At 36.0% G+C, this 15,212-nt stretch overlaps 1 protein-coding gene across 1 annotated transcript in view; it reads left to right on the forward strand.

Moving 5' to 3' along the window:
* The window catches only part of LOC123235982 (neuroendocrine protein 7B2), a 68,654-nt gene extending 61,197 nt beyond the window's left edge, over window positions 1-7,457 (forward strand). The window contains exons 4-5 of the mRNA XM_044662226.1: window positions 2,476-2,532; window positions 7,362-7,457. Coding sequence (XP_044518161.1) covers window positions 2,476-2,532; window positions 7,362-7,457 — 153 coding nt within the window. The remainder of the gene's footprint in view (window positions 1-2,475; window positions 2,533-7,361) is intronic.
* Window positions 7,458-15,212: the final 7,755 nt, after the last annotated feature.

Raw genomic sequence — 15,212 nt, forward strand, 5'->3', positions numbered from 1 at the left:
TGTACATATATATATATATATATATGTATATATATGTATATATATATAATCCTGTGTATCTCATGCATTTAAATCTTTGTTCCAAGAAGGTTTTACCAAACTGACAAAGGGGTCCATGACACAAACAAATTAAAAACTTGGTTAAGAACTCCACTCTAGTAGAATATTCCCAAAAGTAGATTATCTAGCATATTCACCTCTGCTGAAGCAAACCAGATGTCTAAGTTGTTCAGTGAAGGATCAGAAGCCTCTGCAAGAGTCTGGCACCTTCCATTTCCATTAAAAGTAACCCAACTTAAACTGAGATGTTTTAGCTCCTGAGAGAAGGATTGTTTATTAGCCTTCATTTTGTGTTGTCTTTCTGCTCAATCTATCTCTCTGACAATTCCACTGCCTATAAAAGTTACAGTAAGGGTTACCTGGGTCCACCCCAGGTCCCCTTGAAGCTTAGAATGGAACCAGAGTCTGAGCACATCCTGGTGACAAAAGTCAGAGAACCCTTGGACAGACCTGGGGTGAATGTGAGAGTGATACTTGGGAAAAGAACTAACAGACCAACTGCATTTGGGAAGCTGAAAGTGGTAGGATCATAGATGTAGAGCTTGTAGGGTTCAATTTCAGAGGTTATCTGGTCCTACTCACCCTCCTTACAGATAAGGAAACTGAGGTTAAGTGACAAGCCAAAGTCACATGTGATAGGGAAGAAATTGTTGTTTTGGGAAATCATAATCTCAAGGAACAAGGTGGCTTCCAGAAATGCTACTGAAGTAGAAAACCAGAAAATGTTTTACTTTATCATATCCTACAACACTAGAATTCAGTTCAGTCTTCTTCCATCCCATCCAACCTTTCCTGTTCAATCTCATTCCATCCCTTCCACCCCATTCCATTTATTTAACAGTTGATTGGTGCCCCATTTTGTAGAATCAGCTATCATGTTGGCTCCCCAACCACCCCCAAGCCATGAATTTAGCTCTGTGGCACAGATCAAACAAATCCCATGGTCCTCTGAGGCACAAAAACAACTAATGTAAAGGATATTTCCTGCCTTGTTATGTTAACACTAGGCCCATTCTGGGCATTAAGAATAGCATCAATATCCACAGAAAAGGCAACCTTCAAAGAGCAAAATTAAATGGCCCCAGAGTGTGATAGGCTTATTTCTAGAGGGAACAATCTACATGTCTGCCTTTTCTCTCTTCAAATATTAAATTGAATTGTTCCCCAAGAAAGTCGACAAGTGTGACCACAGCCAAGAACATCCCTTTTTGGCAGATGGAGGGCTCTTTGCCTTTCCTTCCCTGGAACAGCCTTTGTGCATAGTTGAGGTTGGGCAAGAGATATGTATTGTGAATCAGGGAGATTTTAATGAACATGAAAAGTACAAAGCTCATTTTTTTGGCACTTGTCATTTTTGTCTCCACTTCTATTATTTTTTTAAAAAATCTTTGTACTCAAACAACTCAAAAGATACAAGCACAGGATAAATTTGCATGTCACCAAAACTTTATGCTTCACTTCCTTTATCAAAGTTAAGGAAGTTTATTTAGAATAAGATGAGTCACCTCATTTATACTTTATTTTTCCTTCATTAAAAACCCAAACTAAACCAAACAACATCCAACGCAAACACTACCAATTCTCCTTCTCCCATCCCACTCACAGGTTAAGTTCTCTGTCTTTTATAATCATAATCGAAGGAAAAATCTGTTGAGCATGTGTCCTATATTCTCGAGCTTATTTGACTCCACTATGTGTTTGAAATATAGCAATATGTGGAAACACTTATACAAACTGTGGTAACAGAGTTTTTTTTTTTTCAACATAACTTTCCTTTCTGCCAAGAAGTTTTTTTTGGCAGTTTTTAAAAGGTTCACTCTATTAAAAATGTTATGGACCAAATGGTTTTCTTAGTGTCTTTACTGGGGGCATTAACTTAAAACTACAGACAGATTGGTTGTAGAAGCCATGATGTTGAATTTATTTACTTGGAGGATGGCTACAAATAATCAAACACTACACCCCTGGAGCAATTAGTTTATGCCATTTGTTAAAAGAGAGTTAGACACCATTCTTCTTCCCTCTTCCTCTACATGGACCCCCCCCCCCAAATCCCCCAACCATCCAATGGCTGGTTCCAACCATAGTCATTTCATGGAGAGGCGCTAGATCCATGTTAAACTAGTTTCTAGTGCTCATATTTTAAAATGTATTTTCCTATTTATATGATTGTTGATGACACTCCTGGGCCCCCGGGCACTCCAAAGGACTTTATTAAAAGCTGCAAAACCACTAACTTTTCTCTTGTGGTTTATCTTTCTGACACGACATTCTTTTCATCTAGTTTTGTTTCCAAAATATGTGTATGCAAATGTTCATGGGACACACAGAGTATTTATTGCTTTTAAAATAGACATTCACCAAATTTGATCCATACTTCTGCATTTTTTTCTCTCTTCCCCTCTCCTTCTCTAGAACAAGAAGCTTCTTTATGAAAAGATGAAAGGTGGACAGAGACGGAGGAGGAGGAGGGTAACCTACAATCAGCTGCTTGATTATCATTTTTCTACGTGCTGTTGTTTGAAGAGGGTTGTTGACAAATGCGGAGTCCTCATGTTGTTCTTAAGCAGCCTGAGAGTCTCTTCCCATGCACTGATGAAAAATTAGAAGAATGGCCCGGTATAAAGAGGGACCTTACTGAAAATACATACTAGGGTCTCTGATTGACTGCCAAAGCTTCAAAATACAGTATTAAGAACCAGAGACATCTTAACTGCTAGAGTTTCAATTCATTGAAAACTCATTAAGCACTTAACCTGTCTCTAACTTTGTTCCTAGGTACTGTGCAATATCCCAATAAAGCCCCCAAAATGGACTTTTCCCAGAAACCTTTGATAGGACCCAGTTATTTGTTTTTCTATATGAACAGTATCTATATGATAAACTTGCCTGCAGTCTCATTGGGGAAATAGTGTATACGCATGACTCACTCACAAACCAGTACAGTAAAGTAAATGATCAAGGGTTAAATTCCCTGGTTCAAACAATAATTTATGTGAGTGTTTTGTTAAAGAAGCTAATTCCAGCCATTTCCTTATTCCTCATTCTGTTTTCTTAGACATCCTCCTGGCTTTTCCAGAGTAGGTTATGGTAAGACTTTCTTACTGAGCTATTTTCATTTGCCACCTGTCGCATTGATCTGTTTTAAGATTTCAGCACCATTTCCCCCCTTTGCCATCCAAAATGACAAGTCAACTATTTTATTCTCTTGGTTGACTGTTATGACATTTTCTTGCAGAAAACTGACTGGACTTGGGCTTTTCAGGAATTTTTTTTAAAGAAGCTCACAAGTTGAACTGGTAAAGCTTTGCCATCCTACCAACAATTTCCCCTTAAAGGAGTTTTACAGTCTATCTATTCTCCCTTCCAATTTGATGAAGATACAACGATAACTAAATCAACACCAATTTTGTGTTGAATCTTTAAAAAGTAAACAAATCCAAGCTTATCACATGGAAACTGTTAATTCATAAAACTATAAACCATTGGGCCCTATCATAGGTTTGGGAATGGGACAATAATAATTGCAAGTTGTTCTGAATAATATTGTCCAATCCATTGCATTAATACTGAAAAGTTTTCCTTCTTCTGGCCTTAAAGTTGTATAGCCTGTCCAGCTACATCATTTATCCCCACAGTCCCACATCACCAAGTTCTTCTGCCTCAGAATGAAGAAGAGCAGAGACTCTAAAACAGGATTTCTAGGAGGGACTCCTAAGATATGGAAAAGACAGAAAAATATCTTGTCTGGGAAAGTTAACTATCCTATTCAGAAGCCTTTGCAATTTGAGAATGGATAAGACTTCCTTTTGTAGTCTTGTCATTGGAAGTAGAAAAGTGTCCAGGGATTAGTGACCACAGAAGAGCATACGGAGTTATAGGTCCCTTCATTTTTATCATTATACCAGTAAATGGCCATTATGTGGAGATGTACCAGCAAGGTGTCCATCATTTCCATTGCCACTACTCCCCATGGTACATAAAGGACATCTGCAAATGCCAGTATTTGTTCTGCAGTAAATAACTCAGCCAAGGGCCTCAATTTTTCTTCATTCTCTGTTATACCACCCCCTTTGACCTGATTTAGGGAATGCCAGTGGGGCGACTATTTAGGATACCAAAATATCAGGACTTTGGCCTAGATTTATATTTTAGCCTCAGCTTCCTTCACATGTAAAAGGCCTAGAATTTATGCCATTGAAGGTCAATTTGACCCAGTGGTATCAAGTACTGTCTGTTCTCCTGGAGCATAAAAAGATCAAGCCCTCACGCCAGAAGTATTGGGTCTCAATCCTCTTGGGTAACAGAAGTTGCCTTCCCTGTAATCAGTACTCAAATGGCCTTCACAGTCTGATTGAAAACCTTAACCATCTCATTAAGTCCGTGATTCAGAAAGAAGAAATTCTGGACTATTTTAAAAGCAAGACTTCTCCCAAAGAAGTTTAGCATAGGCTGTGGGTTTCCAGACAAAAAATCAAGAGCAAAGATCCAATTCCTATTTTTGTTCCAGAGGAAATAAGGAAAAAAGAAAAGAAAGCAAAGACCCAAGTCCTGGTTCTGGCTCATTAACTATATTTTCTATATGACCTAAGACAAATCAAACTTCTCTGTCTCAATCCTTCTAGCTATGAATAGGGATGAAATTCCTGTTCCACATTTCCTTTAACCCATTACCTCTTACTTCAGTGAGAATACATGACAGTACCTTCACTTCTTTAAAAGAAAGATGCTAGATAAAAACAGAGGGCTATTAATTATTGTTAAGAGGAAAACGGAACTCTTAAGGTTTGGTTATCCATCAAATTTCAGCCTATTCCAAAATTTAAAATAATGTCTTCGATTTTAATGATTCCGTGTTTCCAAAGAATTATATCAAATTATGGTTTCCAAAGAGTAATGAATAGTAAGGCAGGCTTAAATCCTGACTCAGGCACTTACTAGCTGTGTGACCCTGGGAAAATCATTTAATTTGTGTCAGTTGAAGTGTCTGGCACAAAAAAATTGCTTAATAAATGCTTATTGCCTTACCTCAGTTTCCTCATCTATAAAATGGGGATAATGAATAGCTCACCTCTCACAGGGCTGTTGTGAGAATCAAATGAAATAACACATTAAAACAGTTTGCAATCTTACAATACTATATATGTGCAAGTTATCTTAAATTTTTTTCCATCTCTTTTTTCATATGATGCCAACCCTATGAGTCTTGAAGGAACACAAGTTATTATTCTCATTTTACAAGTGAACAATTTGATACTCAGGGAAATTGAGCAACTAGCACAGAGGCATAGAGTGGCAGCGCTTACACATGATAAAAATAATATAAAGTTGATGTTTAGATAGCACTTCTGGGTTTACAAAGTGTTTTGCCTTCGTTATCTTATGTGAGCCTCACAGCAGACCAGTAAAGTAGGTCTTTTTATCCCCATTATATAGATGAGAAAAGCAAGAGATTAAGTAACTTGCTCATGGTCACAGGGCTGGCGAGTATCTGAATTGAACCCAGCCCTTCCCATTTCAAATGCAGTGTGTACTGCAACCCATCGCACTTTGCTGTCTCTTATAGTGTGATACTGCTTTCCCAGCTTATGTCTGCTAGTCCATTTGCTGGATCATAAAAGCTAGTTTTAACAGGAACTGAAATATTCTCACAAAGAGAGGCACTGAATTGGAGTGGAAATTTTGGGTGGTTTAAAAAACATTCAAATAAATTCCCTTTTCCTTTTCTCTCCCTTCCTGTTATTTTTCCTGTTCCTAACCTTCTCCATCTTTTCCTCCCTTACCTCTCAATATGGCACTTCCTGGGTCTGGGTAGATGGAGAAACATTAAAATGTCACATAAAAACTCATTGCCAGTGGTAATCTCCCTAAACTTCCATCTTAGTCCAAAGTGCTGCATATGGTTTAGATGAGACTTTATGTGATCATCCAAATCCGACCAAACATTCAGATTTTTCATTAGTAAAACACTTTTCAATCAACCTTTAAATGTCTTACTCACTGTTCAGTCTTTATACACATTCAATTAATATTGGAGAGCTCCCCTTATTTAGTCTAAAAAGTATTTAAATTCACCAGGGAAGATGACTTTCCAGAAAGTGACTTAAAAAATAGCATATTACCCTTCATGCAGGAATTTCCACAAATTTCAACCAGGTTGGGGTATTTCACTTCTGAGCCTGTTCTCAACTTGCTTTGAAGTAGAGCCCTAATAAGAAAGGATGCAATGTTAGCAAGGAGAACTTGAAAACCTTCCCATGATTGAGGAACTTTAGCTGTCAGATGCAAAAACTGATCCCCCAATCTACCATTCAGGGGAGCATGCTTAGTTAAATGCTCTGAGGGAGCATAGCACCTCCAGATGAAGTCTTAAAAAGGAAATGTGGCTTTTTGACCGACATGGAGCCCCATCTGGACACAAAGCCCTAGCAAAAGATTGCCTCAATGAGTCTGTCCATAGGAGTTTCATATGTTACTGAATTGCTAATGATTCTGGAATCATAAAATCCCAAAGCCCCTTTCTTATTTTTGTTGGGGCATTGGAAAGACTCTTCAATAAACAAATATCTTCAAAAGCTTTTGCAAAAATTGTACTTTCTGCTAAAGACTATAATGCAGGGCTTTAGTTACTTGCTGGAACTCCAAATACTACAAAAAATAGATGTGAATTGGAGCAGCAATGGAAAAACTTTGACTCATTCAGCATACCACCAGATGGAAGTGTTACAGAATATAGAAGCCAGCATTGGACATACAGGCTCCTCCCAAAGAGTATAGCTTTTGAATTTGACCAACCATTATACGACTCTCCTTCACAACTATTTAGTACTTGAATGGAAAAAAAAGATTATGACAACGAAAAAAGTCTCTTCAGTAGTTTTTGAATTTTAACTTCAATTCTGGTGTGCTTTCAAATCTTCTTCAGAGCTATTTTCTCAGGAAAGTGTTTGGAAATTTAAAAAAATTAAATGAAACCATGCACTAGATCATCGCATGAGAATTTTCCTATACAGAAGTATCAGTAGGTAGGCTACTGGAAAACTTTTTCACCCAAGCACTCATACTGCACTGACAAAACAAATCAGATCATTATAGAGGGGAGAGGTTGGTTGTCAGCTATCCACAGGTATAAGTTAGAAATGTAAACTCTAGCACCCTGGAACAATAATTCAATCAATGATCCAGCTTATAACTGTAGAGTCACTTACTCATGTAGTGGACATATCATTGTTCATTGCTTCCATATTTTTCCTGTGCTATGTATAATCAAGCCTTATACCATTAAATTATGTATTTTTCAGAACGTGAACCCCTATCTGCAAGGGCAGAGACTGGACAATGTTGTGGCAAAGAAGTCTGTGCCTCATTTTTCAGATGAGGACAAAGATGAAGAATAAAGTGAAGACTGAAGAAAACAGATGCATCGCATTAAATCACAATATTGCTTATGTGTATTGACTATTAAAACCCTAGTGAATGGCAGCATGTTTATTATTTATGTAATCATCAATGAAAAACAGCTGTATTTATGACATTGTGTTGTCATAGATAATGAAAAGATTTCTCTTCTTTCTGTTAAATTATGGTAATGGGAGCTTTTGGGTTATTTTGTTTCAGGCCTGGAGTGAGCTTCAAAATTAAAGTGATTTTGATAGCTAGTGTATATGTCTACAGTCATAAAAAGCAAGAGCATAAAATTTATTCAGTTTGGTTGTAGTTTAAATGGTATTTGGAGCTCTAGTTTGATACCTATTATTGTAAAAGGCAGAGTTTGATTTTAATTGTTTAGTTCATGAAGCCCTTGGGCATTGTTATATCCCAATAAATATTATTTTACTCATGAGGAGTAGCTGACATTTTCTACTTGGTTCTATCTTTATAAGGAGGGCTAGCAACTACTATGTTTATAAGGTTCTTTAAAAGTGTACTTGGTAGGTAGGCTTACTCAAGTGTTTCCCTGCCCAGATGACTGAAGAGATGTGCAACTTGCTTTCAGTTTAGTCCACAGAAGTTTACAAAATGATTTGAATAAACACGTCGGAGAAGGAAGTAATTTTCTGGACTTATGACATCACTTCTGTATGTACTCCTTCAATTTCTCTTCTGCAAAATGGATGTTGGCCTTCTGATCAATTTTGACCAGTAGAAAGGTAGCCAGAATAAAAATCCATCAATTTTGATGATTCATGGTTGATAAAATAAGGGAAAATTGGGCACAGTAGAAGTTTGCCTGTATTTTTATGAGAGCTAATTACAAAGTGTTCATAAAAAAATACATGGGATACATAACTTAAAAATTCTATAGGGGAATTCTATCCAAGAGAATTCTCTCAATAATGACATTCTTCAAAAAATGATGACATTCTTGGATTTAATTCCTAGGAAAAATTTTGCACGTATAAAAAGAATGTTTTATGAAAACATAGAAAAGAAAGCAGTGGATTTGATGAGAGCTAATAATGGTTCTTTAAGAGCACGGATGCTAGATTTACCATATTCTTTTTTTGACATGATTACTATACTGGTAGACTAGCAGAATGCCATAGACATAGTAAATTGGGACTTAAGGCATTTGAAATAATTTCTCATGACATCCTTGTGGAATAGATAGTGATGTGGGTTTTTCCTTAGGCAGATTAGGAACTGGGTGAATGATCAAACTGAAAAAATGGGGATTAGTGGGTCAATGTCTACCTGCTAGTAGAGTCCTACAGAGCTTCATGCTTGGTCCTGTGTGGATCAACACTGGAATGAAGGCTTATTATGATGTGCTTATTATATTCAGCTAACATTTGGGATGATAGAATTAAAAAAGAATTATTTGGATCCAAATAGGATCCAAAAAACATCTCAATGGAAAGTAAAAATCTGATATATTAAAATTGAAAAGGGATCAATAAAAATCCTGTATTTGGACTAAAAATATTAGTGTCAGAACACCTGAGATCAATTTCCAGTTTTACCAACTAATATCTCTAAGAGTTTGGGCAAATAACCTTTTTGAGAGTGTTTCTTCCTGTGAAGGATTAGTCTAGATCACTTGTATGATCCCTTTCAGCATTAAATTTTATGATCATATGATACTTTATTCAAGTAGAGGACAGGAAAGCCATGGTTGGGTAATAATTCACCTAGTTATTTTTGTTTTCAAGTATATTAGCAGCTTGGTGTAAATTAATAGACTGAAAAGGCAGTGCCGAAGATTAATGTAATCTAAGGATAGAAATGTAATCTTAGAAGTTCTATTCAAAATGAAGGAGGCAATAGTCCTACTCTACAGAGCCCCCCATCAAATTAGATCTCAGATCCTTTGTTCAGTTCCTGGTGCCATGATGTAAGAATGGCACTTATAAAAGCTAAAATGCTTGTCGAGGGAGCAGCTGGCTAGCTCAGTGGATTGTGAGCCAGGCCTAGAGGCAGGAGGTCCTAGGTTCAAATCTGACCTCAGACACTTCCCAGCTGTGTGACCCTGGGCAAGTCACTTGACCCCCATTGCCTACCCTTACCACTCTTCTGCCTTGGAGCCAATATACAAGATTGACTCCCAAGACGGAAGGTAAGGGTTTAAAAAAAAATAAAATGCTTGTTGATTTGCCTAAGAGACCATCTAGTCTACCTAGCACTGAAGTCAGGGAAGGTGTTTCAATAGAATTCATGAAAAGTCACTGATTCCACATGTGAACATGCTGGTTTCATTTTAAAAAATGTTTTTAAGTATCTTTTTGATCTCAGGATCCCAAATGGATATGTCTTCCTCTTCCATATTCTTCCCTTTTAAGCCATTCTGGATGATTTCAGATTTATCTTAGTTGTAACTTTCATTTACCTGTTCTATCACTACTGAGTTATATTGCTACAGCTTGGTTTGTGATTTATTTCAATTCAGCAAAAATTTGGCATAATGAAAAAAATTAGCTGACTATCAATTCTTGTCCTGACTGCCACTGAGTAGTGGTTCCATGTTCCTAGGTAAATAATAACTTCCCGGGGCCTTAGTTTGTTTCTTTTTTTAACCTTCACCTCCTGTCCTAGAATCAATACGAAATATTGGTTCCAAGGCAGAAGAGCAGTGAGGGCTAGGCAGTCGAGGTTAAGTGATTTGTCCAGAGTCACACAAGGTAGGAAGTGTCTGAGGTCAGATTTGCACCCACAACGTCCTGTCTCCAGGCCTGACTCTCCCTACACTGAGCCCCTAACTTATACCTCTTGGTTTCCATTGTTGTAAAACCAAAGACTTGGACTAGATGACTTCTAAGGTCTCTTCCATCTCTAAAGTTCCATGATTTACTTATTCATTTATTGTTCTTATTATCATCATTACTATATTTTGGCACCAAGGAGGATAAAAATATAAATTAAATAGGATATGTGCCATCCAAGTGTTTACAGTCCTCGATAATACATGCAGAACATAAATCGCTATAGTATGATGTAGAGTCCTTCTGCACCTTGCCAAAATCCCATGTCTGTGTGAAATTTGTTGGGCAGGATAGAGAAAGATAGAAGGGACCCCTGACTCACCTTGAATACTCTGGTTTCTAGTAAATTCCTAAGTCAGTAGGAAGGTGAAAAGATGAGTGCTGAACATGATCATTAAGTCCCCTAAACAATAGATGACAAGCACTAGAATTACCTATCCTGCCTTCAAGTAGAACAAATCCAAACCTTTCTACATGGCAGCCATTCAAATTTTCTTACATTGAGCCAAGATGTCCCTCTCTCTAACTTCCACCCACTGCTCTTATTTCTATCAAGATGGGACCAAATAGAACAAATCTAAACCCTTCTACATAGCAGCCATTCAGGCTACCCCTTTCCCAGTTCCTTCACTTCAGCCTTGAGTCATAGACAAGGCTGTATGATGAGGGACCTTGGTTATAGCAATTTTTTGAATTCTGTAAAGAAGGTAATTATGACCCATTGTACAATTCTGAGAACCAAGATAATATGGTGAACAGAGCTTACTTTAATATTTTAGGAATGCATGATTCATTGATATGTGTGTTTATTCCACTGACACAGGTCACACCACTACACTTTTAGTAAACTGCTCTAACTGGGAAAAAATCACTACCAGGTGGCCCACCTTTGTTGGTAATCCTCTTTACAATTAGATTAGTTCTTGGATGACAAACATGGAGTTTTTTGTCATGTTCACATAGAGAAATATTTCCTGTTTATTGGAATTTTCTAGTGCTTACAAGTCAATAGCATAACCTTTCATCAGCCTAGCCACTTTTTGTTGTTGTTGCTCCATCACAGTTTGCATTCCACTGACATTTCCACATTTTTTATTGAGCATGCATTGTTTGTTGAGCTACATTTCCTTATTCTGTATGTATACAGTTGATTTTTAAAAAACTTAAATGGAGAATATTATGATTCTCACAAATACATTTAATTTCACTGGACTTGACCCACTATTCTAAATTATTGAGATAATTTTAAATTTTCATTGCATCCAACATAGCCTTACCAGTCATATCATCTGAAAATGTGAGAGGTATTCCAGCTCTGCTTTCACATAAGTCATTAAACAAACTGTTAAGCAACTCAGGACCAAGGACAGATCCCTGGGGAATTCCATCTGATTACTCCCTCCCAGTTGACATTGATCCATTAATTTCTATTAGATGGTTTGAGAAACGCAAAATATAACATACATCCCTATTAGAAATGCTAAAAAGAATAGGAATAAACGGAGCCTTAATCAAAGCGATCAATATTATCTATCTAAAATGAAAAGCAAGTATTATATGTAATGAGGATGTAAAAACAAGCCTTTTTAAATACGATTATGGGTGAAGAAAGAGTGTCCATTATTACTACTATTCGATATTAGAAATATAGCTATAGCAATAAGGCAAGAAAAGTAAATTTAAGGAGTAAGAAGAGGTAATAAAGAAGCAAACTATCCTACTTTGCAGATGATTTGAAGGTATACTTAGAGAACTCTAGAGAACCAAAATACTAGTTGAAACAACAACTTTAGAAAAGTTGAAGGATAAAAATAAACCCACACAAATATTCACTTTTTAATATATTACAACTCTCCCCCAGCAAGAACAAATAGTCATTCCATTTAAAATAGCTGCAGGCAATATAAAATACTTGAGAGTTTACCTTCCAAGTCAAACCTAGAAATTATGAGTACAATTACAAAACATTTTTCACACAAGTAAAACTGGAGAAATATTAATAGCAACATAACAAAAATGACAATTCTACCTCATTTAATTATTTAGCACCATACCAATCAACCTACCAAAGATTCTTTTTGTAGATCAGAAAAATAATTCATCTAGAAGAACAAAAAGTCAAGAATATCAAGGGTATCGATAGAAAAAAATGTGAAGGAAGGCAGTCTAGCATTATCAGATTTTGAATTATATTACAAATTGGTAATCATCAAAACCATCTGGTACTGGCTAGGAAATAAATCAGTCAAATAGATTAAGTATACAACACATAGTAGTTAGTATATGACCATATAAATCTAATGTCTGATAAACCCAAAGATCCAGTCTTTTGGAGACAATAACTCACTATTTAGTGAAAATTTCTGGGAAAACTGAAACTAGTCTGACAGAAACTAGGCACAGACTAACACCTCACCAAGATAAAAATAAAATGGATGCATGATTTTGACATAAAGGGAGATGTGAGCAAATTAGGGGAGCATGGAAAATTTTATTTGTCAAATCTATGGATAAGAGAAGAGTTTACAACAAAACCAGAGATAGGAAAAATCACAGGAAATATAATGGATGATTTGGGTTACATGAAATTAAAAAGCTTTTGCACAAACAAAATGAATGCAGCCAAAATTAGAAGGAACACATGACCTGAGAAAGACTGTTTACAGCAAGTGTCTCTAATAAAGGCTTCCTTTCTCAAATATATAGGGAGCTTAATTGAATTTATAAAACTAAAAGTCATTTCCCAATTGATATAATCAAAGGATGTGACCAGGCAGTTATCAGAAGAAGAAATCAAAGCTATGAAGTCATATGAAAAAAAGGTTCTAAGTCACTATCAATTAGAGAATTGCAAATGTAAATAGCCCTGAGGTGCCAGTTCACCCCAATCAGCTTTTTTAATGTGAGAGAAAAGGAAAATGACAAATGTCAGAGGGATTGTGAAAGAGCCGGAACACTAATGAATTGCTGGTGAAGCTGTGAACTGTTCCAATAATTCTGGAGAACAATTCTGAATTATGCTCAAAGGACTCTAAAACTGTGTATACTCTTTGACCCAGCAAAACCATTTTATAGAACACCATTTCAGATAGTCTGGATTTTAGTTATCAACCCAGCCACTATTTTTTCCTGTGATGATAATAAGTTTATTAATATCTGTGTCTGTTTCTTCATTTGTAAAATCAGATTTCTCCTTAAATTTTAAAACAAGATGATGTCTAAACATATTCAACTTTGTTGCCTCTTTTTAACATGTATTTGCTGATTAGTTATTAAATAATATAATTGTAATGGAAAACCACAAGGGAAATATTTCATAGAACATCTTTTTTTACAGGGTATTAAAATACATGACCATGCAGTAAATAATTTTTAGGGGATGGAATTAGAAATAGTGGCTTTTAGTATTATTTTTGAGACTGAATTTCCCTATCTCCTTTGTCTGGAAGTACAATCCAATGAGTGGTCTGATCCCACTGCAAATCAGCATAAGTCTTTAACCTGTTCTGATTCTAACTGGGTTTACTTTGCTCTGCCTTAAACAATTTGATGTCCCTTCCTGCCACCCCTGGAAGTTTACCATATTGGTATAGGATTTAGTGGGGACAACCGACTAGCTTTAGTTCCCTATGTCTCAGAACTTCCAAACTCAAGCAATTCATCAACCTCAACCTCAGCCTTACCTTGGTAGCAGGGATTACACAATGCCCAGTGAAACAGAGACTTTTAAAGTAATTTTTCAATTATCGAAATAAGAAAATGTCATTTAAAATGCCTTAAAAGGGTGCCATTTGAACTGAACTTTAAGGCAATTAGGAATTCTATGAGGTGAGGAGGAGAGCATTGCAGATATGGGGATAGCTTGTTCAAAAGCATGAGGTTGGGTTATTTAAAATGACATATGAGGCACAGTAAGAAAGTGTAGCATTCAAATTTGGGGGGAAAAGGTAAACAAGTAAATCTCTGAGCAAGATAATATTTATTAACAGGAGTATGCTACCTGTTAATAAATGGGTCAATGCCTTGCCACCATTTATGCTAAAGATCCTGAGCAAAGGCCAATTTGACTAGACTAAAGAGTGTGTGGAGAGTAATGTAATAGTACGAGAAAAGTGGGTTGGCTCTTGAAAGGCTTTAAATATCAGAGAGGAGCCATGTGGAGGATTGATTGGAAAGATATTTCTTCTCTTTTTGTTGAATTTTATTTATTCTGTACATAAGACACACTAAATTAAATATATATTAAAACAGAAAACAGAAGAATCATAAACAATCAATCAACAAACATTTATTAAACATCCTTCTGTGCCAGGCATTGTGTTAGGTTTTGTGTACAATTTTGCATATCTCTTTTATGTGCAACTTGCTTTTCTTTTTAAGTATGTCATAAATTCAACATTTCAAGGATGTTCGACTGATCTATGATTCTTTCTGTTTGTGCATTTAAAACAAATACTTCAGTGCCACTCTTTTCCACAGTTATTTGCAGTAGTTCTAAAAATGCTAGCGATAGAAATAATTCAAGAGAATAATACTGGAGACTTAAGTATTGGCAAAGAAGGGTCAAAACTACCTTTTTGGGGGCAGATGATGTGACTATTTATTTTGAAAACCTCAGAGAATCAACATAGAAACAAAATCAATCAATAGTTTCAATAAAGTCACAATAAACATAAAAGTATCAACATCCCTATAAAGAATCAAAAGAAAGAAAAAATAGCAGAAAACATCAGACATAAAATAACTACAAAATAAACATAGTATCTTGCTGTCACTCTATCACAGTAAAGACATATAAATAAAATTATAAAATACTCTTTAGAAATAGACATAAATAATTCAAAATCTAATCATTGCTTATGATTGGACCATCACAACATAATCCAAAAAGATGATTTTATCTACAGTAATTTACAGCTTTAATGCTATACCAATCAAATTACCAAGAGGCCA

Source organism: Gracilinanus agilis, chromosome 2 (assembly GCF_016433145.1).
Source record: "Gracilinanus agilis isolate LMUSP501 chromosome 2, AgileGrace, whole genome shotgun sequence".
Taxonomy (NCBI): Eukaryota; Metazoa; Chordata; class Mammalia; order Didelphimorphia; family Didelphidae; genus Gracilinanus; species Gracilinanus agilis.